The sequence below is a fragment of the Leptinotarsa decemlineata genome, unplaced genomic scaffold (assembly GCF_025532065.1).
Source record: "Leptinotarsa decemlineata unplaced genomic scaffold, Ldec_3_MD MMD2_tig00004307_RagTag_RagTag, whole genome shotgun sequence".
Taxonomy (NCBI): domain Eukaryota; kingdom Metazoa; phylum Arthropoda; class Insecta; order Coleoptera; family Chrysomelidae; genus Leptinotarsa; species Leptinotarsa decemlineata.
In genome coordinates, this window is record NW_027412606.1 from 10,762,272 (window position 1) to 10,788,487 (window position 26,216).

General features: G+C 33.6%; 2 protein-coding genes and 1 long non-coding RNA gene across 6 annotated transcripts in view; all 3 read right to left on the reverse strand.

The window, feature by feature from the left end:
* Nucleotides 1-493: 493 nt before the first annotated feature.
* p115 (General vesicular transport factor p115) lies at nucleotides 494-13,736 on the reverse strand. The gene is made up of 4 exons (XM_023162829.2): nucleotides 13,527-13,736; nucleotides 11,926-13,473; nucleotides 5,634-6,068; nucleotides 494-903 (listed from the first exon to the last, which is right to left on the reverse strand). The coding sequence occupies exons 1-4, from the start codon at nucleotides 13,602-13,604 to the stop codon at nucleotides 514-516; spliced, it is 2,451 nt and encodes an 816-aa protein (XP_023018597.2). The 5' UTR covers nucleotides 13,605-13,736; the 3' UTR covers nucleotides 494-513.
* Nucleotides 910-3,248, reverse strand: LOC141483912 (uncharacterized). Its single transcript, XR_012466366.1, has 3 exons — nucleotides 2,140-3,248; nucleotides 2,040-2,086; nucleotides 910-1,728 (listed from the first exon to the last, which is right to left on the reverse strand). It is a non-coding gene; the product is annotated as an uncharacterized lncRNA (long non-coding RNA).
* A 4,535-nt stretch (nucleotides 13,737-18,271) lies between the features above and the next one.
* The window catches only part of LOC111515046 (uncharacterized), a 166,674-nt gene continuing 158,729 nt past the window's right edge, over nucleotides 18,272-26,216 (reverse strand). For all 4 annotated transcript variants that reach the window (XM_074178963.1, XM_074178965.1, XM_074178964.1 and 1 more), the window contains one exon: nucleotides 18,272-20,528. In XM_074178963.1, coding sequence (XP_074035064.1) covers nucleotides 18,997-20,361 — 1,365 coding nt within the window. In that variant the 5' untranslated portion in view covers nucleotides 20,362-20,528 and the 3' untranslated portion in view covers nucleotides 18,272-18,996. The remainder of the gene's footprint in view (nucleotides 20,529-26,216) is intronic.

Sequence of the window (26,216 nt, forward strand, 5' to 3'; positions counted from 1 at the left end):
GCCATCTTTTCAAGCACTTCGATAATTTTCTCGCCGGTAGAACCTTCGCCAATTAGGACCAAGCAAAAACGGCCTTCGTCGACTTCATCGAATTCCGAGTACCCAATATTTATGACTTGTGTTACGATTGCAAAAGTTCACTGATACAAATGACGCTTACTTCGATTAAATTGAATAAGTATTCACTGAACTATTACAATTTACATAAAAACAGACAAAACTATTGTAACAACCTAATATTTTGACGTATCCCAGATCTATATCATCCTTTGGACATTGAAGCTGCTACTACTACTACAGAACTATCTGACAATTGGCATGCTACGTGTTAATAGTGAAGAAGAAAGCCAAAATATGATTTTTACAAACATTTTCTCCACAAAATAATTTCAAAACAATAATTTTAAATATCCAAGTGAATTGTATTCCAACTTTAAAAACTGTAGCCTTTGTTTGAATTATATATTGTTTTATAGATCAATAACACTCTGAATGTCTGAAAATAATTACTATTTATTCATCATTTTCTGAATACGCAGAGTTATTGTCAGAATCTTCATCATTGGTTGTCTGACCTAATTCTCGCAATTTATTTTTAAATGTATTCAGTTTCGTATCTTGGTCTGTTAACAATTCAAGTAAATCATCCTGGTCTTTCCTGATTTTGTCCAACTCAGCATCTTTCTCTAAATTCTCCACTTCCAATGCTTTGATTTTATTCAGCAAATCTGTATACTCGCTAGTATCAGAGACAGAATGGGTTAGATTGGATTTGACTTGATCTTGTTCCAACTGTGGTACCATATTTACAGAATTTGTTGAACTAATAGCAAGTTGAGCTTTCAGAAGAGTATTCTGATCTGCCGATTGCCTGTTGGTTTCTTCCAATTCTTGAATTCGTTCCTAAAAAATGATTTCACATTTGAAAAAATCAAATACAAACGTACATTATCAGGAATAATAGAAAAATTTAATTATTGGAATGAATAATTACCTCAATAGAGTTGAATACGATATAATAATTTCATGAACCAGAAATGAAAAGACAAATACATAAAAACTGGAAAAAAAAATTGTTGTTTATTTCTAAAGTGACTAAACTTAGGGGGCCACGGGGTTACAGTTGACCCCAATACCTGTATTGTTGATAATAGTAATAATTTATTAAGCCGCTGTTTTATAATATGTACATATGATACCTCAAGTACAGGTGTACAGCATACAATGCTCCGAATGTAACAAATTCTATATCGGCCAAACCAAGAAAAAACTAATCCAAAGGTACAACGAGCACAAAAAGGCATACATAAACCCAATAATATATAAATTAAACCTCGCAACACACGACATACAAAACAAACATAATTCCCCCGACAGAGAGCATAAAACTCATAAAACAAGTCAATAAGGAAAACTTTTCAACATATGGGAAAACTTAAACATCCATAAATTCAACAGTCATAATTCACTTATCGAGGAACAAATACAAATCAAAACACAACAAGACCTAACATTCAATATATTACACAAAACAATCCACACTCCTAGAAACAGTGAACTTAGAGAAGATCCAACACAAAGAATATTACCTGATGTAATGCAAATACAGGCAAATTTACCTAAATTACCTGCAGTACCTGAACTAAGGCGTTCGGACCGCATAAAAGGACAAACGAGAGGATGACACGTTCAGTTTGAGTAGAGCCTTGATGATGATAGCACAACCAGCTGTGAAAGCGCTCGCATATAATAAATACGAGTTATAAAGCTTCAAATCCTTTTTACATATATCATATATATATATATATATATATATATATATATATATATATATATATATATATATATTTGATTGATGCAACTAATTTTCCTTTATTTTGAGTATTTCAATATTGAATTCTACAAAAAGGATTTGAAGCTTTATATCTTCTATAAATTATCTGCGAGCGCTTTCGACAGTTGGTAGTAGTGTCATCTTCTAGGCACCCTTTGAAGGGTGACTAGAAGAAAAAACTTTCGAAAAAACGGTTTTCATTTACAATATTTGCCAAGCTTTCGCTTCATTTTAAAGCTTCTTCAGGGCTATCTAAAATACAATTTGGTGCAATTTTAACAGAAAAAATTAATATTGATACTTACAGTAAATATAAAAAATATATAAGAACAATGTATAAAATAATTGTAGAAAGTTTGTGAAAAATGTTTGTCAAAAGATTGAATTTAAATTGACTTAATAGTTGTCAAAATTGATATAACTTTGTTTAACAATTTTGAAAAACAATTAGTTGATGTTCATGGAAATATATAGTTATGTTTGATTTATAACAAAACGTCAGAGAAAATTCGTGTTTGCCTTAACAAATTGAAAATAGAAATGAATGATGGAAAATTCCCAATGATGTTACTTACTTTTATTTATGTCTAAATGTAATAAATACGTATATATTGTACTAAGATGATTGATATCTATTCATTTGTTCATATATATATATATATATATATATATATATATATATATATATATATATATATGATATATATCATATGTATATCAGGGCGACCGAGATAACGAGAGTATTCATTCTGCAAAAGCGATTTATTCGCCTGATATTCAACTTGGACTATAGGGAATCATGTAGAGAGACTTTTAGGACAAATAGCTTGATGACTTGTACAAACATTTACCTCTACAAGCTATTAAATTATACCCACCAGCACAAAAATAAGTTTCAAAAAAATAGTGATGTCCACCAATACAACACTCGAAACAAAAACAATGTCCACTTAAGCAAATTCAACCGTCTGCACCTGAAAAAATCTCCACTCTATGCAGGAGGATATTTCTATAACCTGCTACCAGATGAAATAAAAGCAAATGAAAATATAGTCAAATTCAAATCCACCTTGAAATCATTTTTGATTGACAACTGTTTTTATTCCCTAACAGAGTTTACTGAACAATTACTAAAATGAAATAACATATTCTCATCCCCTACATAGCACCAGGCATTTTATTCCCAACTCTACATGTACGAACTTTTAAAAAATATGTATTGTATTATTGTATTGTTAGTATTTTTAGGTGTATTTTTCGTTTTTTATTAAGATGTATTGTAATTTTATCCTGATTCGCAACCGAACACGGTTATTAGACTTATCTCATGTCATGTAAATGATTCGAAGAGATCAATAAATCTATCTATCTATCTATCTATAATATTGATATATGTTACAAAAAGGATTTGAAGCTTTATAACTCGTATTTATTATATGCGAGCGCTTTCACAGCTGGTTGTGCTATCATCATCAAGGCTCTACTCAAACTGAACGTGTCATCCTCTCGTTTGTCCTTTTATGCGGTCCGAACGCCTTAGTGCAGGTACTGCAGGTAATTTAGGTAAATTTGCCTGTATTTGCATTACATCAGGTAATATTCTTTGTGTTGGATCTTCTCTAAGTTCACTGTTTCTAGGAGTGTGGATTGTTTTGTGTAATATATTGAATGTTAGGTCTTGTTGTGTTTTGATTTGTATTTGTTCCTCGATAAGTGAATTATGACTGTTGAATTTATGGATGTTTAAGTTTTCCCAGATGTTGAAAAGTTTTCCTTATTGACTTGTTGTATGAGTTTTATGCTCTCTGTCGGGGGGAATTATGTTTGTTTTGTATGTCGTGTGTTGCGAGGTTTGATTTATATATTATTGGGTTTATGTATGCCTTTTTGTGCTCGTTGTACCTTTGGATTAATTTTTTCTTGGTTTGGCCGATATAGAATTTGTTACAGTCGGAGCATTGTATGCTGTACACCTGTACTTGAGGTATCATATGTACATATTATAAAACAGCGGTTTAATAAATTATTACTATTATCAACAATACAAGTATTGGGGGTCAACTGTAACCCCGTGGCCCCCTAAGTTTAGTCACTTTAGAAATAAACAACATTTTTTTTTCAGTTTTTATGTATTTGTCTTATGTATAGAGAGAGAAGTTAATAATTGGACATAGCACTCAAGATAGTGACAAACCATAGACCGAGCTTTTGGCCCATCATCAGTATGGTGCAACCAATTGTAAGGATGGGCAACACCTGGTTACTCCGTGCATTTGTATTTCTTTCTTTTGGCATGGGAATTTTATTATACATCTTTTGTACCGTTGTGTAAAAAACATGAATGATCAATAAATTATTTATATCTGTATTCCATTGTATATTAATGAATCCTCAAGCAACGTTGTTGTGGGCAGAGGAAGTCTGATCAAAAGCCCAGATAATAATTGGGAAAACAAACGATCATCCACAGGGAATCAAGAAAGAATTGAAATTTGTAAATAATAGGATCTCCAACTTGGAAGGCGAGAATCTCTAGATATCAGAGCAGTTTCAAACTCTCCACAGAAAACTGAGAAAGAATGCTATTGTTGTCTTTGAAATAATATCTACCGATGTTCCTACAGCTTTATCCTACTCAAACAGGACTCTGGAATTGAGTCTAAGCGTTTTTGATCTAGACATGTCTTATTTTTTCGATGACATCAGCAATAATCGAATTTGAGAAATATCCCTTTCCATCGTACCTGTACTTCAGATGATCAAAAAATATAAAGTCTTCTTAGCAAACCATTTGAGCCTTGAGAATCAAACCATTTCAGTTTAACTGCAATTTAACTTATCTGAAACTATATTCAGCTACGTGTTATGTTTTACACTTGCCATATTCATGTGCTCTGCTTGTGACAATTTCAAATTCAAATACCAAGCAAGCGCATAAATATGGAAAACATACTCAAGGTAAATTGAGGATAAAACTGTTTTAAATTAATGATAATAACAAAAACATTATGAAAACGAGATATGGTGATGGTGTCAATCTTTTGAATATAGAATGTCACGTCCAAAAACTAACTAATGATAAGAGTGACATTATTGATGTCAGTTATTAACTGGAGATGGAACAATGAAACTTATTCATTTCTATAAATATTGCTAAGATTTTCAATATATATTTGCTTAAAGAATATTACTGGAGTTTCTTCCTCTTGAATATGATCACTTGGTGATCGAAACACATGTTGAGGTGTTAAAATAACGGTTTGGTGTTGAGAAAAAAACTCCATTAACATTCATTACTACATCAAAGATTCCAAACAGTGCATCACAAATATATTTGCATATTCATACTGTTTTTGTTGATTTGGATCATTTAAAAAAAGTATTTTAGACATATTTCTCTCTGAATTCAAAACTTTCGTTCATAGCTTGTTTCTTCAGAATGTGTTAGTGCACAGGATTTTTTGTTTATTCATATATTATTTTTATTGCGAAGTTATTTTGCTTGCTAATGTTCTACGAGTGGTTCCAATACGAAAAGAGAAATGAAAATTTCTATGTTTTTTACCACTTTTATGTGAAAAACATAAAAATTTTCATTTCTCTTTTCATCATGATCTCCTACCACGTAGTAACGGCTACATCCATCAATTTATTGGTTCCAATATGTTATTTGAATTATATGTTTGTAAATGAAGCTGTAATGAATACATAAATTGACAAATAAATAAAATAAAATTGATACAAATAAAAATCTACAAAAAATTTAAAAAAATTAAACAAATTTTGCAATTTTGCTTACCTGCAAATCCTCATTCTGTTTGGTCAAGTTGTTGATGTTTTTTTGGAGTTCTTGAATTTTTTTGTCTTGATCTCTTATCAGTTCCTTGTATTGTAGAAGCAAGGCATTTTCATGATCATTCAAACTAAGTTCCGAAATTCCATTGGATAAATCTCTCTGTGCTCCCAAAGACTGGATAATAACACCCTCTAATGCTTTGAATAATTTACAAAACTCGAATTCTAATAATAATTCACTGGAATGGTTGGCTCTGATTTGGGGTTGTTTTGCTGCTTTGGCATAAACTTCATGACGGGAAATTTCAGATAATTTTTTACAATACGTTTCAATTCCAACTCGTTTTTCAATGAGTTGGCTCAAATTTTCTTTTGAGTAATTTTGAACGGAGTTGTCATTGAAAGCAACACAAAGACCCATTACAAATGCACAAAGACCCTGAAAAAGATAATAATGAAATATGTAGATTTTTTGATTTGCAGATGAAACAAATAATCTAAATCGAGTAATATCCAGTCATCTTTCATTTTCAGAAAACACAACCTGAATATTTATTATTCATTCCTTCCCACTACTATTCGTGGCTAGAAATATTTTTTTTAACAAAATAACATACATAAATACATATAATTTAAAACAAAGTGTAAGGTGAATAAAACCATAAAAGAGTCATTAGTCACCTTCAACAAAAAAAAATATATAAAATTTAAGATTTATTAGGTGAATTATTATTCAAAGACGTCTGTAGTTACTAACAATCAAAAAGTTGTGAGGTAGCTTGCTCAGAAATTGTAATTATTCTTTTTTCTTTCTTCACCACAACTTTTCTTCATTTTTATCAGTTGAATATTGCTGATATTTCAAATATTGTTCAACACACTTTCTAGATTCACTTTCATATGGGTCACAGTAATTTCGTTCATTACAAATTAGCTTTCTTAAAATATAAATATTTCGGTCTTGGTAATATTTCATTCATTTATCTTTTCAAGATTTCAAATCTGTTGATACTGTTTTTTTGAATAACAGTCTGAACATCTTACATTCGTGGAAATGTTTATTAAATTGACCAACTGATTATTTTGAAAACCAACATTGAATTTCGTCCAAACATCATCGATTATTGTTTTTATAATATTGTATATATCACCAGGTGACATATGATAAAGGATAAAAATAGAATATAATGGACTATAGTATTAGAAAAATAATGATCGCAGATAATATAACTAAAGCTTATTGCAATGTCATATCTTAATTCACTTGTAAAATCAATAATCCTGTAATATGTTGATAAATATTTCCTTCCATACATTTATGGATTATTCAGGATTGTAGGTGATTAATTTCAGCTTACCCTTTAAAAATATTAAACTAAATTATCAAAACTATTCGTGTAAAAAAACATAGAAAAGTTAGATATGCTGGATGCTTTTTATTTTCATGAAATCTAATCTCAGGGAAAATATATATATATTTGGTATCAGAAGGTCCACTGATTCAGTAGTTGAATATGTTTAATTGTAGACGTTTTAATGCAACATGCATATTCTTTAAAATATTCAAATATAAGAATCCTTCCTACTTATATGAACATTTGTCTTATAGGACAGATATCCATGAATTTGCGTAAAAAGACAGTGCTAAACATTCCTGTACATAACAAAGAAATATTCAAACGATCTATTTCCTAATATCTCCTCCTCAATAAATTATCTACATAAATGGGAAAACAATTTTTTCAACATGTCAGAAACTGTTTTTAAAAGTAGGTTTAAACAGCATCTGTTCAGCATTCAAACTAGGTCCGCGGGGAGAATCCTGAAAAAGGTTTTAGCTATTCATATATCTATATCTTTATATTACTTTCTCTTTTCTTTATTTTTGTTTCTTTCTTCTTTTCTTCTCTTCATTCATTTTCATACATTTTCAGCATTGGTGGAAGAGCAGATGCGAATGCAAATTCGCGATATATATATATATATATATATATATATATATATATATATATATATATATATATATATATATAAAGTCAACGAGGCTACTTGCAGTGAAATTATTAAAATATATTTTTTCAATTGTCGAATAATTTTCAACAGTTTGTAATAAAAGAAAAATAATTGTCACGGCCCCTAGTGAAATTCTTAATGAAACTCAAATGTGGAAACTTCTGTTACCAATATTTGTCGAAAAATTGGTGTAAATTGTTAGATATCAAAAAAAATCTTTAAACGCATTTCACTGAAAATTCTTGCATTTTTCTTGTAATACCTATTGTTGGAAGAATATTTTACTCCCTCTGACAATGTCGCAATAGTTATATTGATATCTTCATCAATTTTTTCGAAATATTGTGAAGAAAAAAAACCATAATTTATATGAGGTGTACCTCCAGTGGAAAAATCGATATTAGAGAAGAAAAATCACAGATTTCTCCCAATTAATGCGCAAAAGCATTCGACACCATTTCACATAGTATATTATTGATAAAATTATACGCATACGGTATCAGAGGAAAGGTTCATGATCCTCTTAAGAGTTACTTAACGGATCGACAACAATGGGTTAGTGTGAATAACTCCTCAAGTGAAACCAGAACCGCCACCTTTGGCGTTTCTGGCTCGGTGTTAGGCCCGTTATTGTTCACGTTATACCTGAATAGCCTACTACTTCGCATATCAAAAGGCACAGTTCACTGCAATTATTTACACTGCAGATAACTAATAAATATTACTGGAGTTTTAACAGTTTTAATCTTCCTCTTTGGAGATAATCACTTGGTGATCGAAACACGTGTCGAGGTGTTAAAAATAACGATTTGGTGTTGGGAATGAAACTACAGTAATATTCATTACTACACCAATGGTTCCAAACAGTGCATCATAACTGCAGATAACTGGTAAGATTTACAACATGAGGCAGAGACTGATAGACTGATTTTAAGACAATTACAAAATGGATTCAATACAACAAACTCATACTGAACATTGATAAAACTTACTATATGACATTCACTTCATATAAACATAATTTGCCACAACTAGGAAATCTAAAACTTGATGAAAACACTCAAATAGCAGGAACTGAGTTCGTTAAGTATCTTGGCATTATTATGGACAGACATTTACGGTGGGACCTTCATGCCAATTCTATGACAAAAAAAATAGAGGACTGATTGGTAGACTCAGGTATTTAGCGAATTTTCTGGCAATTCATCACTCAAAAACAGTTTATTTTGCATTAATTCAGTCTCACTTATCTTATGGTATCCTGGGTTGGGGAGGTATTCTTGACTGTCACCTAGAAAAAGTTATTGTTTTACAGAGATGGGTTTTGAGTATCATCCAGAATAAAAAAATCACCTTCCCCTGTGATGAAACTTTTTCATTGAGCAAAATACCCTACATAAGACAGTTATACTGTCAAAGAATAATTCTGAGTATTCACCGATCTTTAATTGAGCTCAAACCTATAGAACATAATCACGCCACTCGTGATAAGAGCGAAATGGTGAAGATCCCAAAATGTGACAAAAATATTGGACAGAGAAGTGTATTGTATCTAGGCCCCAAATTATATATCAACTTACCTCCACAATTAAAATTGAAAGTAATGAAAATTCATTTAAACATAATTTGAAAAAAATGGATTCTTAATACATATAGGATATTCTTTAGTGACCTAATGAACAATAAAATGTAATTAATAATGAAAAAACTACCATTTTCCGATTCTGACACAAGTACCGATAGTGAAAATAACAACACCTATTATGATAACTTCCCGAATGGGAGAACTTCAGCATAGCTGACCTATAACGATTAATTTCTAAATTATAAAAAACGACAGTATCGCAACACCCCTACATTGTAATTGCCAATTAGATTTTCTCTCACGAACAAGCAATCACTTGCTTCTGTGAGTACCTATGTTTATTACAGAGGAGATGGATTTCGAGTTTACGACTCCAGCTGACCTCCCTGTAAATTTGATCCAGGAGGGAGTCTCCAGAGGAGATGGCTGTCGAGTTTACGACTCCAATGGGCCTCCCTGTAAATTTAGTTCAGGAGCTAGTCTACAGAGGAGATGGATGTCGAGTTTATGACTCTAACTGACCTCCCTGTAAATTTAGTTCAGGAGCGAGTCTACAGAGGAGATGGATGTCGAGTTTACGACTCCAACGGACCTCTCTGTAAATTTAGTTCAGGAGCGAGTCTACAGAGGAGATGAATGTCGAGTTTACGACTCCAATTGACCTCCCTGTAAATTAAGTTCAGGATCGAGAGCTGCGGCGTACGCAGAATCTGTCTCAGGTGGGGGAACTAACCCCCCATGAACAGGTTAGCAAAGGTTTGTGCTCAAGTGAGGTTTCACCAAAACCAAAGGCAAAAAAGCCCTGCACGGTTGAATCTAAGGCATCGTCAGGTGTAGCTGACGTGCAAAAACCCTCATATGGGAAGGTTGTTGTGGGTATCAAGGTGAGAATCTTGCAACTTGACTATCCAACTACCTCTTTAAAACAGAGCATATACTTTGTGCCTGCCCCGCCGGGGACCGAATCAGGTCTTTAGAGTTCGGCAGAGCCATAATCTTACCATCTGACCTGAAAGACCACTCACCATATAAACTAATGGGCTTCGTTAAGAAGCTGGGTTTGTTTGGCCGAGTGAGAATAGGTGTGAGCCACAATAAACCCTTGCGGGTTGCGGTGGAGGTTCGAATAGACCCACTCACTTTGGACCTAACCTAACCTAACCTATGTTTATTTCATGGTATTCATGTAATGTTCAACTGCTTTTTGTTAATTTATTGTTGTTGAATAAACATTATTATTAATAATGATGTTATCTTATAGTTCTGTAAATAATTTTGTTTTGTTATAAGCAATGTATTGACTAATTGTCGTTATGCTATAAAAAAGTACAATTTCATAATAGTAGGCACTAAGTTCTCAGAAATATTATTGCAATAAAACGAAAATATTGTTGTCAAGATTGTGATTCTATATATTTTATCACCATTTTTCCTCATCTGTTTAGAATAATTTCCGTACGCCATTGCAAGAGACAGATTAAGGCAGTCATTTCACTCCTAAAGTTATTTTTACGAAATTCGAAACATTAAATATGTTCACAAAGAGGCATTTTTTGACAAAACAGGAGATTTTATTTCAACTCCTGGTTTTTTCCTGGAAATGAATGAAACACCCCGTATACTGAAACGTTTTTGAAATCTACAATTTTCTGAATCCGATGATACCTTATCGTTGATATTTGAATTATAGATTGAAACATAGTTGTCAAGTGGCCTGCAAGATCACCCAACTTAACTCCTTTAGACCTATTTAAGATCCTCGCGGGTTATTAGGGAAGTTGCTATGAAACAGTGAAACCACTTTTGACTGTTTTGAACTGTTATTGTTAGTGAGTTACTGAATACAATGCTGGAGATCACATTGATAACAGAAATAAATTGAAAATGCAACAAGTATATAACAAACGATATCTTGTTTCATAGCTGCTTCCCCAATAACCCGCGAGGACTGAAAGAGATCTAAAGGGGTTATATTGAGTGATTTTGCAGGCCACCTGACTGAACCATGTGTGTCAATCCATAATTCAAATATCAAACATTGGGTATCAGATTCATAAAATGATGTAGTTTTCAAATATGTATTCAAAAAACAAACTTCGATGTCATTTCTGGTAAAAAACTGGAAGTTGGAAAAAAGTTCCTCTTTGTGAGCATATTCAATATATCGAGTTTCATAAAAATAGCTTAAGAAATTAAGGTAAAAAGGTGGGAATACCATGAGTTTGTGTCACTCAGTATAGATACGCAGGAGTTTTAGTATAAATTATCTAATGTAAGAGAATACAGGCATAAAATATATGTTGTGTATCCATGCTCTGCTACCCTACCAAATTCAAGTGATACGTTAAATTCTTTTTCTAAATTGAAAGGAGTATAATTTTCAAGATACATTTTTTGTGAAAAATTTTTCATATGAATATTGAGATATACAAAGAATCTTGAGTGTTAATATACTAGAATATTCCACATGTTATATCACCTGGCCACACAATATATTAACTATTATACCTCAAAGCAAAGGGCCTTTCATAGTTGACTAAAGAATCTGCTTGGAAACCAAACGGCACTGTATAGGGGCTGAAAATAGGGGTACCAGGTAGTTTGAAAGATAGTATTGGAAATTTTAGCAGTGAAAACACCTGTTAGGTGTTAACTATTTAGAATTAAATATTAACGTAATACAGACGTGATATCTTACCTGCAAAATTTCTTCATTATTGTCATATTCGCTTGCTGACGCTTGTGCTGTCAAATAAGCCATCGCACCAGAAACATTCAATAATACTTTAACAGCTTGAGGAGAATATGCCATCCAGTTAGCAATCAACATTAGTATTCCTATTTTGGCCTGCAGGTTGCTGGTGTGCTGTAAAAATACACCACACTGATGGAGAAGGCTAACAGGTTGTGCTCCCAAATTTGTAGCCAAGAGGACCCTCAGTAACTGTTCTTTTTGTGCTGGATTGTCTATTAAACAGTGTGAGAGAGCTACAGCTGAAAACCAATTACTCAAGTGATCATTGCTGAACAAACCACTGCATAACAATTGTCCTGTAGTGAGAGCTCCAGATCCAGTATTACTGGGTAGCAATGTTTGAACGACAAGTTCTTGACCAATCTCGTTTTTGAATAAAAAACACTGGAAACAATATAATACGGCACATCTCAATGTGAAAGGTTGCTTTTCATTCACCATTGACATCAACAGGACTACAATTGCTGGTCTAGGCGGATTTGAAGGAGCCAATACATTTGAGAAATACTCCTGGTTGGTTAGATTTCCTCGAATCACTTCCCCAACAGTATTTATAGTTTCTGTTAGAATGTCTGCTGGTACTCCACTAGCCATCAAAATATCACACAAAGACTCCAATAAATTTGTATTACGCATATCTTTCTGACATGCAGTAATTATTTGTGCTGGATTATTAGGTGAAACCAAGGTTCGCACCAACCACAGAACACTATGAAAATTGGAAATTTTTTGGGGGCTCCAACCCACTTCTTCTAAATTTGGAGGTAAATTGAACATTGGAGCAAGTTTCTGAATATAGGAGCCTTCCTTGAAGAAGTTTATATTACTAGCATTGTTCTTTAGAAGATTCAACAAAAGAAGAAAACAGTCTTCCACTACTATTCCTCCATCAGTCCAACCCTCATTTTTTATTACATCAAACAATCTGTCAAAAGCATTTTCAAATGCAACTATTTTTTGTATATTAGCGTTGGACCTGGTTAAATTGATAAGTAAAACTAGGGCATCATTTCTTATGACTTCACGATTTTCTAATAATAAATCCATCAACTTTGAAACAGCCATCGGACAAACCAAAATTATATCCTGTATTTCCTTCGGTTTTGATAACGTGAGAGAATTCAGTAGTTTAACTGCAGGCCACCGTACTCTAAAATCATATTCCTCCAAGAACCTCAAAACTAGTGCAACATTTTCTGAATTTTTCAAAAACATCTCCGTAAACTGTTCCCCTACATTCACTTGCATATTCATCGACTCATTTTCTTCTTCAAATATTTCCTTTGACGTTATATTACATAAGGTATCCAAACAATAACCTACAGTTTCAAAATCACTATGATCCAATTCCAAAACTTGCTTCAAAACATCCAGTCCTTGTGCACCGACCTCAAGTCTATATTTTTTAGAGAGGGCTTTAAGGGCTCTGCAAGCATCACGTCTATCTTCAAGTAAAGTTGATGTGCTTACCCTACTGACGAGTCTTTCAACCTATAAATAATTGTATCAATCAATAAGCATATGTTAATAAATTTCATACCTACTGTTTCAGGACCTGTCGGCTGGGTGCCAGGAGGCGAAGCCCCCAGGACCGATTTCAATCCACTCCTAAAGTAGTCCATTTCTATCTTTTCAAACCATTTTTTATTCAATTTTGTTTTTGAGTAAACATTAATTAGTAATAATGAAATATTATCATATCTCCTATTATTACCTAGTTGACAGTTGACATCGTGTTTTAAAGTTGTTTGACTTTGACACTTTTGACAGTAACGACCAGTGGTGTCAGCAGGCAAATATTTATTCGTAAATCTTATGGACCGTAATAGTTAGATCTTGCGCGCGAGATCAATTTTTAAATTTTTCAACATCGAGTACAACACGAGTACCACTTTGAAGTCGAAAATTGAATCCACAGAAACTTTCTCAGTATAGTGATTTATGATATCGAATGCCTTCACTTTTCATTTATCCATTGCCATTAATATTTTTCTAGAATTGACCACATTTCAAACTCAAAAATCTTGATTATTTCGACTAGTGATATTGACAATTACGAAGGAATCATAACTATTAACAATGAAATATAAAACTCGGCCACCATTTAATCCTATTATCTATATATCTTCAATGTTTTTAAAGTGAATTTAAAGTGAAATTTGAAAGAAATAAGTGATAAGTTTTACATTATGCGTGATCACAGAATGCATTCACAATTTATTAAACATTGGTCGAACAAACTTCACATTTTTACATTTTCTGATACGTAAGAGCGCCCGTACACGAGCCACATTTTGCGGTCAGATCGACCACACAATTGCAGTCGCGTTCCAGCGAACTCAAGCCGCCCATAAGAAATGCTGTACTACACGTACACGGGCGTTCACAAAGGTCAAAACGGACGTCTGCAGTCAACTTGCTGCTGATCTCCGCCGAAATGTCATCGCAGCATCCGCCGTACACTAACCACAAACTTGCAGTCGTATCCAACCGCGTACACCATGGTGTACTTTTTCTCATATTGGTCTCACAGCGTGTATTCAAAAACTCAAAAACGATTCGTAGTTACGTCATCTATAATAAGATTCGCCAGAGTGTAATGATTCTAATGATTCAATAAAAAAACAAACTTTTCAATTTTCTCTAACGTCAATTATAATCGGATTTGTGCAAGTAATTATTTTCCAGCGTTATTTTGTACATCCTTACAACGTATTTGATGAAAAGTTTTCAGCACTTTATAAACTATAACGATCAAAATAAAGCAGAAACTGACAACTGACATGACATAATATCAAACTCCGTTTCAAAACCAACCTGACGCTAGTTTTGAATCACCATCATAGTTGATGTGACGGCATCGTTTCAATGCCAGAATGAATGTATTTGAATCCCAGATGAATACCTACGCTTTGAATACATTAGCGCCAGAAAACGCCTCTGAAGAGGTGGGTCGAAGTGGACGTTGAGAATATTTCGGCGCAATTTTTGAAATATGATAAATGTTATCTGTCATTCATAATTATTCATTTCTAATTTCATTACTCAATCTCATAAGTAATCATTGGACTAATTACTTACACATAACGAAGTAAATGTTTTGGTTGGTTTCCGGGATTTGCCATGGTCTTCTTTTGTTACAATCTCCAAACATTTCTTATGAAGACGTCATTTAGGGGATGGACGGAAAATTTATTAATTGTTATACAAGGTGAACGGCCAAGCTTATATCTCTCTGCAACTTTCACTGCAAGGCAACTTGATGAAACCGCAGCTCAAAAATTATTGTCAAAGCTTAGATTTGCAAAAGATCACAAACGAGACTCGAACATTTCGTGTTGAAGAAATGTGGTTTTACACATGTTTACTACAATGTTATTTAAGGACAACTGAATATAACAATGAAATTGTGCTTCAACATTGAATCACGGATGACTTAAAGAGGTCGAGAAATTTTAAATATCGGTCGCAAAATTGAACCAAAATGAAGGATACCAGCAAAAGTCTGAACTGTTATTAATGGTTTCTGAAGTATGCAATTTCTCTAACGCTTAACCAGTTTTATGGAACAAAATCACCCTTTCCCAAATTGTCCACATGGCTGCAGACATGAAAAAACCCATAGAAACTGCTTTAAAAGCGTTATGTAACCATATTTATGACCACTTGAATGATAAAAAAGCAGTTTATTAGGATCTCAATATGGTTTTCGATACTACAGATTACAGCCTACTACTACAGAAACTATATGGACTATAGTTATAGTAAAAATCAACCAGTAAGAACACTCCCATTACTTTCATTCATAAATTCAAAAATTTCTCGGTGACCTCGAAACAAAGTGCAGAGCCAATTCCGGCCGTTTATTACTACTAATTCGATGTCCGTGGGACCGTCAAAACCTTCGATACTACAGCTCTGAACGCTTTGGATGAGAATCTCATCCTAACAGCGGTTGAAGGTCCCCGGCAACTCTGGCGAATTCACGTGGTAAGAGACCCTACTGGTTATAGTCTACATAGTCTACTGTGCTATGGTTGTAGACAAAGTGAAATCTGAACCATTGAATGTAACAATGGTATACCACAAGGCTCTTATTTTGTTGCCATCATTAATGACATTATATATTCATGTACATCTTCATAATGAAATGTTTATCTATGCATATTATATAAATTAGTTAGTGCCTAAAAGATTGTTAACAGGCTCTGTTACAACTTGTAAAACGTGGGAATGAATTCTTCCAATGGTATGAGAATAATGATTCGTGCTATTTCAACAAAAAATATCAGTATTGACTATGGTCCACTGATAAGAATGAATCATTGGTCCATAGAACAAGTAGAATATTCTAAATTTCTTGAAAACATATTGAACAGAAGTTCACGTGGAATGTTCATACAGATCATATTCTATCCAAACTGAGCAGTGTATCCTTTGTTATTAGACAATTATAAGAGACCATCTCTCTAGAACCTCTTAAGCTGGCTTTTTATGGCCTTGTTCATTCAACACTGATCTTTGGCCTCATTTTTTGGAGTATTATTATTACAGAATTTTTTTTAGATGTATGATGAGAGTCAAACCACGGGAGAACTGTAAGAAAGAAATATTTTTCTCGTTAGGCTAAATCTGCCATGCTTCTATATATATATTTAATAACTTTTCAGGGTACAAAGGGGCATTTCAGCCATGAGGAAGGCTTTATCATACATGATTGTGGCATTCACAATGCTAATTGTAACTGTTGACCATTTTCTCGGTAAGGACTGGAGCAGAATTCATATATGTACCACGATTTAATTTGTTATACTCACACTGCTGAACATGTTTGATTGGTCATGTTGTCTTTTAAAATTGTTTATAGTTTTTTATGAATGGTGTACAGACCTTGAATATTAAGGTTATGCTTTTATTTTTATGTTGTATATATATTTTTTACTTTTAGTGTCCGAACGAAACTGGTTTTTATGAAACCGAAACCAAAAACGAATTTCGGCAACGGTTTCAGTTTCGGCCGAAGAAAGAAAAGAAAACGTTATAACAATCAGTCAGTCTTATTTTTTTTATCTTTAAATCACAACGTTATGCACTCTTCAACATTTTTACTTATTGATAATCAACATAAACCCTTATTTAAGGAAAAATATTAATCGCACCTGTTTATTTGAGTAGTTGTAGATCCTTTTTTCGAATACTATTGATGGTTTTTCAAAAATATCAAATATAAAATTACTTATTTAAGTTGTTACCTAATATCACAATAGGTACTTAATATTTATGTAATGAACAAAGTAAATCACAAAGTAAGTAAGGAGTCATGACATGATTAGGCACGTGGACTTGGCAAAATATCTTCGTCGCTTGTATGAAATTCAACGCGCCGAACATGACCGATCACAGCGCGGGAACTCCCGAATGCAGTTTCGGTTGTAGTTTCGGCAGGTTTGCCGCTAAAACCGAGCTTTCGGTCGGACACTATTTACGTTGTTTATATTTTTTTGTATGTCTGACTAATCTGATGATTTTTAAAAAGATAGGTTTCCATTCTGGAACTTGTAAAACTTTAGCGATGAATAAATGTATCTATCTATCGAGAGCCGAAATGGGGGTTGAACAGAAAAATGTATATTTTTGGAATATGTACGTTCTTGGAAAAATGAAAACATCAAAATTTTGTGATATAAACACATTTCAGGCACTTGGTAAATTTTGAGAGTAAGCTGTGGTACATAAAGAAAGTTAGAATTGTTTCCATTGGAGACATCATCAGGCCCGTAATGAAAAAGTTTTTTGATAACCATATCACCGAAACTCTCGGAAAAATCGAAGAAACATTGATTACGGCATTATATGATTACGATATTATATGAACATAAAAGATCAAAATTTGCTACAAAAAATGCAGGTTCGTAATCAAAATTTCAAAGTTGAGGGCGCCTGAATAAAAAATATATGACCATATTCTGAAATGAATGAATGTTCCAGTGGCAAAGTCTAAACATATTTTCAATATAAATGCGAATAGAAATGATACAAAAAAATATATGATTTCTCAAAATTTTCGACTTTTCCTATTTATCTCCGGATTCAAAAGAGCTAGTTTTGGTTTTTTAGTACTTGAAAACTGTCAAATTTTTCAGAGTTCAACCGACTTTCAATCTTTTACCATGCATAGACTCAAGCTCGAATAGCCCTGTATATTTTGAGTTTTGAAATGAAAGAAACATGGTCATTAAAAAATTGTTCATGCAATCATGGAAATGGGGAAATAAGTATTTAAAACCTCTTTTTATTTTGAAGAAATGTTTTAATACTATTTTATTTTAGAGAGTCTATTAGACAAATATGTGTACTTTTTTGAAATTACGAGCTAACCGAATCTGTATCAAAATAAATATGACAAAATTGAAAATACTCCATAGATGTTTACACTTGCATTTACTTAGTAACTAATATCTACAGTTAAAAACATTTGAATTGAATGAGGTCAGTACATCAGCCACTATCCAACTTGACGTTTTACCTCGTAACAATCAATCTATTAATTTAGAAAATATTCATGTGTGTTCTTCTCCACTCTTTATCATAATAAAATGAAACAATCTAATTTGGGATTGATATAAGAAGCAGACAATTTATTTCACTACATAAATTAGTATCACATACACACTTGAAACATTTGCCGGAATATAATTTTTAACAGCTGAGCCTTAGTTCGGAAGTAAAACAATTTTACAGTTTGCACCATTTTATCAATCTGGTAGATTTTCACTAAGGCAAATATGACAAGGATGACATGGATACAAACTTTTTGTTGCCTTTACTGTTAAATTTAAAGCTTTACAATTTAAACAAGGTATTAATTACTCTTACCACATTAATAGTTAACCTCACAATTACATTGTCTCAATTCTCCAAAACTGACCTAATTCAACTGTTATGCTCTCTATATACAATAATAAATAACTATATACAACGAAATCACATCAAAGCGGTATACCTAAACATTAATTACTGAAAAGGTTGTTTATGCTTGAATTTGAATAAATAAGCTAAATCATCTGTAGGAATCGATCTATAGTACTCCTCATTTTTAAATTGATTGGTATCAATATAGGCACTTTTTCTTGAAAATCTCAAAACTACAGGTTTGTGGAAGGTGCTTTGACTCCACCTTGGCGAAAAAAGACCATTATGCCTGTCACGGTTCCTCCTGTTGAAATTTCGATGGGTTGTTGCAGGTACGGGATGCCCACTGTTGGAATCTAAACCGACAGCTTCACGGAAAACCACTGGATCATCGGATTGTCTCGAGAAATCTTGATGATTGATTCCTACACTTCTTCCACGAGAATCCTCTGTTGACATTCGAGATACAACTGACTCATGATTGTCCGGGAATTTCACATGATTAGAGTGAACTTTTTTGTCATTGGGAAAACGCCACTTGAAGGGAGGTGAAAGAGGCAAAATACCTGGTTTGAGAGACGATACTGAAGGCAGTTGAGTTGTAGTTTCTACAGGAACAGTTGAATCATTTTCTGTAGTTGTCATCACTTCCACGTTCGAATTGGTACTATCCTGTTGTTCCAGATCCAGCATGTCTACTGTAGTTGCTTCAAAAGTAGTCGTATCAAAGGTGGAAGATGTAATTAAACCCTCAGTCTCAATTACTTTGGTGGTTTCCTCGTTATCAACTGTTGTGGGTGAAACTGGTTCTGTCACCACCAAACTATTAACGGGTTCATTTTCTCTGTTTATTGTAGATTTTGCTATATTTTTCAGGTACAATTCTTGTTTCTTTCCATCATCCATGCTCTCTCTTTTGTCCAAATTGAGAACTTTTTGGTCAAAAAAAGTTTTCGTGGGAGATACTATTATGGCAATATCAGTTTCTTCATCACTCTCGTCATTTTCGACTAATCCACTATTGATCTCTAACGGTATATTTACCTGCAAAGGGCCAGCCGTTGTAACCGTTTCATCATAATAATCGTCATAGTCTGCCGAGCTGAACTTTTCCTTCAACTTTTCAATTAAAAATTCGTAATGAGCATCCTGATCCAGCTTAATTATTTTAATACAACGACCCATCAAGTCCGAACTATATCCTTCAGCACAAGCAGGCAGAGACTCAGGACTGAACGTTGGAGCAATGAATATGGACTTTGGAGTAATTCGCCTTCTCAGCATTCCATCAGAATTTATCAGTTGCTTGTTTTGGTTCTGATCGTCCACAAGAAGCCAGGCTTCCCAAGTTAATTCAGGCGACCTCTCGTTCAGGGGCTTGGCAGGATATCCTGATGCCGAACATACACAATACGACAAGAGAATAACTACGAATTTGTATGTTTCCATCTTATTCATCTTTGTCATACTAAGTCATTGTATTGCACACTCGAAGAAACTTTTATCGTGCCTTCACCGTATTCCAATACTTCATAAACACTTTCTCTGATGCGTCTGATATAAGTCGTAGTGGTGTACTGATCAGTTGAACATCTGGAGCTGGTCCGGATATAACGTTGTTCGTGCGATGAAATCTGCAAATAAAATAATAAATTAGATAAGTAAAACAACGATTAATTTTTTTGTTATAAATGTAAGTTTCCATCTGGTGTTTTGGCAAAAAGCCACCATTCATTAGCAGCGGGACCAGATCGGTTTGTTATCGTAGTCAAGGATTATTTTTTTACAATGTAAATATTGTAGATTCTGTAATAAGTTCAATTGCGTTTTAAATTATGAATTATTTTTTTGATTAGATCCACTTCTGTATATGAATGTTGAGTTATTTTTCAAAATTGTTATTCTTTATAAATATTCACAAGAAATTGTAACTGAGTTTATACTGAAGGTCTTTTTTCCCAAAAACAATTCTTTCACTGTATCTTATGAACTTAATGGCCGAGTTCGTCTGAAAAAAGACAATATCACACAATCGACTTGTTGGAGAGAAATTTCTATTTGAAAACGAAAAGCAATACCTTTTGAAACATCGACATTTTTCAAAACTTGATAATTTTTTACTATGATTTTGACAACTGTTAATTAACTGAAGAAGTTGAAATTGCAGTTGTCGAGGATTTCCATGTGAATATGAGTTCAATGGTGGATTCAATTATAAAATATCTAACTGAACAAGACGAAGTTGAAAGTTCAATGATATTTATATATGGCGATTGATGACAAGCCTAATTTTAGATTTTAATTGTGAAAATTAATGAGCGTGAGAATTAATGAAATTTGTGGCAATGTCTTTCTTTCTTTCATTGTACGCATCGTAGAAAGGAAGAGCATTTCGACCACTGCTATATCGGCTTTTGTTAATGTGTGCCGCATTTTCAGTCGAAATATCAGATCTCATAGCATACAGAATATACCCGAAACCAGAATAAAGTAGAGTACAGGGGAGTAATTTATTGACCATATTGAATACAATGTAGGTAAATTCAAGGCGACATGCACAGTCACGACATTTTAAAAACTTAGTATATGACACAAACATTATTTATAACATAAAACAAATTTTTGTACAACTGTCATTGACAATGACATTTTTAATGGTTGTCAAGAGTATTAAAAGATGATGTTTACAAAGTAGTGTATTATAAATATTTTCAACACTAGTGTTGAAATTATTTTTAACAGGATTTTTTTCGACCAAATAGCCATAAACAAAACATAATTATTCAATTTGCAAGGAAGTTTTATTATAACAATACATATAGATACAATTAAATTCTGTTACAAATGTATTATACACAATAATTACATTATTATTAATGAACATTGAAATGAAAAGTACAATTAGAATAACTGCTGATATTGGCAATATTGAAGAGCCTTGTAATATATTTGAACTAGCTGAGTTGACAACTTCATGGGCATTAACATTTGTTTCTTGAAGTGAAGAGGACGATGCTTTCTTTCAGCAATAACTTTTTTATAAAAGATAGATTGAACGATGTAACCCTCAGCTACTGTTGTAGACTTCCATCCTCCGTGCTTCTTAATATCCGTTATATTTGCTCCTGAATCTGCTAACAAAGAAGCAGAATACCTTCTGAAGCAGTGACCTGTATATTCCTTTGGTTCCGAGAGGTTCAGAAACTTGTTTATACCAACTGGGTTGACACTGCATTTATGATGAGTATTTTAGAAAAAAATCTTGATGATTGATAAGAGAAGGGCGAAATGCAACGTATTAGTCAATGTTTTTCCAAAAATGCAAAAAGAACGACCTATTTTCGTTTTTGTATTTGTAATTTGAACAGTCAATGATTTATTCATTAATTTAATGTCTTCTAATAATAAATGGCACAGCTCTTCACGCCGACAGACTCCATATATTCCGAAAATAGTGGACACTTTAAAGGTCTCTGCCCACTATACCATACCAAACCATGACCGTGCTAGGACCGTATCAGACACGAAAAATAACACGACACGGTCTACCTTGCCCACAGTAATGGATCACAGTGTTCTAAGCCCGTAAGAAACACGTATAATGACCGTATAATACGTGAATGATGACCGTTAGATACCCGTTTGACAACTGTAGTTAATGTGAAGTATTGTATGTTATTCCGGCTTACTCATCAGTGAAGTATGAACGTGTAGAAGAGTTTACCACGGAGAACGAATATGAGTATGAGATTATCTACATTTCAATGGAATGTATTGCTGAATAAAATTGAAAATGATTTACAACCCGTTTATACACCGATTCGCTGCCGGAGATCGACCATGCACGTTGCGTATCAGCACCGGCAAAATATTCTCGACTCGAATACTGTCGTGGCACGTGCATGCTACGCTACGTGCCGGACCTGTAACGGAACGGTCTAGTGGACGTTGGTTCATCGTATGAAAGAATATTTTTTAGCACCTGCCGGTACGTTTACGGTCATAGTTTGGTACGGTATAGTAGGCAGAGACCTTTATCATCAAATATTTTTCATCTGGCGCCTCATTTATAAACCTCTGGACCTGTTCAAACGTTAGAGTTTTTGGGCCTATAACTTTCATTTTTTCGCTTCAAAAATGCTATTACTTCGATATATTTGCTTGTATTAACACCATTTTTAATGAGCACACTCGACTTTATCATTGAAAACTTGCTCCACAAAGTTGACGAGTTCCATATTTTTGATTTCTCTTCTAGATAGGCTAAGAAGACGGTTTCGCTGAAATTTCCTTCAACGGTTTTAAGTCTACCTAAGCTAAGAAAATTAGAATATGCGATGTCGTACTGCTGAGCCGATGTTTTTGGTAACAATTCAATTGAAGCTTTTTTTGCAGAATCTTCAATATCGCCAGGAACACACAATTCCCCATTAATGTTATTCATTATGCAAGACATTAAACACCACCAAGAACTTCAAATGCGACTTCGAATAAAACACGTGAGCTGTAAACAACACTGTTTGTTGGTAACCCGGTGATTCGGCGTCACCTGAAACGACCACTTCACAGCAAATGCACAGCAAAATTATATCATAAATAGCCCAGCTGGGTCAATATACTCGTATTCTTCGACTGTATAAAAACTATAGTCAAGAATTTTTTGATAGTTGGTTAGAAACTTCTGAAATTCAAAGATTTCACAAAAAGATCTAGACTAGACGATTGTACAAATCTGAATTCAAGGATTCTTTTGACTGTTAGAGCCTATATCTGGTATGATACAATAATTCTGTAGATATTGTAGAATTTTCATGGTTGTAATGTTTCGGAAAATATTCGACATTTTAATGGATCGCAAACGATTCGACAAAAACATACATTGACAGTAGTTACATAATGATACGCTAAATAAATACAGATCGGAAATGTTCATGAGCTAGAATTCATTCCATACGATTCTAGAAGTATTTTAATTGGAAAAATGTGTCCGACTTTGAAAAATAAATACAATATTGAAGTCACCAAGGAGCAACATATTTTTGTTTTGTTTCATGAGTAGAGATGATAGAGTATTGAGGTTCGTCTGAAAAACATTGACGTATCCTCTAAAAGATCTAGATAAAAGTATAATGAAAGTATTCAGGTATTGTAAGACTATACCACAAAATTCAGAATCGAGTTCGACATTGAAATTACCTAGATCAAATTGTTGGGTATACTAACGACATTTTTACAGAAAATGGCAACGCCACCATGTTTGTATTTTTGTGCACACAACTCAGCAGATAAGAAATGAGTAGAGATATTTATAGTTTTCAAGTTACCATCGCCAAGACGATGTTCAGTTGAGCAAAAAATATCGAGTTTATAATCGTTTAGAAATGTATTAATTTCAATAATTTTTAAAGCAAACTTCGTATGTTCGTATGAAACACGCTAAAAACCTCCTGAGCTGAACAATTTATTTTTGAGACTCTTTCACTGGACTTACCACCCACCCTTGTGTTTGTGATGTCGTCTTTTTTACATAAAAAAATGTGACACAAGTGCCCGGCTTGGCTATACCTCACGTTTTCGTGCTACGCCAAAATTTTCCTGATTGATGGATACTCTCATGCAGGGCCGTCGCCATTGGGGGGATGGAGGGGAGCCTCCACCCTGCTTTTTCGACTTGGAAAAAAGGTTGGGAAATTTTGGGCCGTGAATATAGAAAAACATAATAATAAAAAAATGAATGAAAATTAAAAAAATAAAAATGAGAGAAAGGAAAGGGCGAGGTAATAAGAAAAGGGAAAAAAACAGGAGAAGGTTGGGATTTCCCAACATGCATAACTTGGAAATCCCATACTTTGAAATTCTGAGTTTTTTGAAAACTTTAAAAACGTTTAATTTCTACCGAGTAAGAGAACAGTCCTGAACAGTCAACAAATTTTGAAGTGACAATTTTACAAAATTCCCAACTTTTCGCTGTTTTCGACTTGGAAAAGTTGGGAAATTTTGGGCCGTGAAGATAGAAAAAATAATAGTAGAAAACAATAAGCACAATTTTATTCAAGTGTTGTTTCCTTTCATTTGTATTGCATATTTCTATACATGGTGGATGACCAAGGACCTTGATCCAAAGTAGAATAATTCCCATTATTATTTTTATACCAAAATTTATTTTTGTTTGTGCATACCCTAACGGGCATATAAGCATTCAGCCAATCTTTGGATAGCTAAGTAAGAAAATTAATATATTATAGTAGTAACTAATCTGTCGGCTTTCATTTTTCGAAAGTTAGAAAATTTTGCTGGTGGGGTTGGGAAAATTTGGATTCTCTCCCCCCCTGGTTTTTTTTCGCTACGGCCCTGCTCTCATGGTCATAGATCGGAAATCTTCGACGGGTGTTTTTCACATCACCTCTGGGAAAGGCATACAACAAAAGCTTTCTTCAAATCGTGAGGTTCAGGCGTTAGATCAAGACCTGTGCTAGTATTGCTTAACATTTTGGTAGGTATGGTTCTAGGTAATGCCTGAAACTTCTCCATTACCACCAACTATAACCATTTTTTTGTTTGTTCTCTTGTGAGAAAAGTTTTCCCAATTGTCACTTGTTTCTATTCCCAAGTATTGTAAGTTAGGAATTTTATTTGCAAACTCAAGGGTCATGATTGCAGCATATTCACGTCTTTATGAGTAAAACTGTTCGGTAATATAGAAATGAAGATATCCCAACAGTATATGTTTGGAAAATGATGAAACAGCAGAGTATATACTTTGTGCCTGCCCCGCTGCGGACCAAATCAGGTTTTCAGAGTTTGGCAGAACCACACTTCTACCTGAAAGATCACTAACAACCATGTAAACTATTGGAGAACCACACATCAATTCGCATTTTGGCACGCTGAGTATAGGAGTGTCTTCGACTCCTAATTAATTTTGAGTTGAAGGTATTCACAGAAATCGAAATAGTAATCCAAAATTTTGTTATAGATTAAGGTTGTGTCGGAAGTTTTGTCCATTTTTATGAGTCTACTTCAAAATGTAATATCTCATTTTGATCGAAATGAGTGCACTTTTGTCAACGTAACACAAGTCGGTTAGTTCCGTCAGCATAAAAAATTGGGCGCTCCGTGTTCGGCGTAGTCGACGAATTGGCGAAGGTACTGGCAGAAATTCGACGGTCAATTCGTTTGATTTCCAGGCGGCGATTAGTGAAACATGCGGATATGCGTTGACGTGGAGTAGGATCGGACCTCTTCTGATGACTGTTGCTGCCAAAATTTCTTGTACATTTGGTCGATTTCCTTACAATAGGACTCTGCTCTGATGGTTTGTA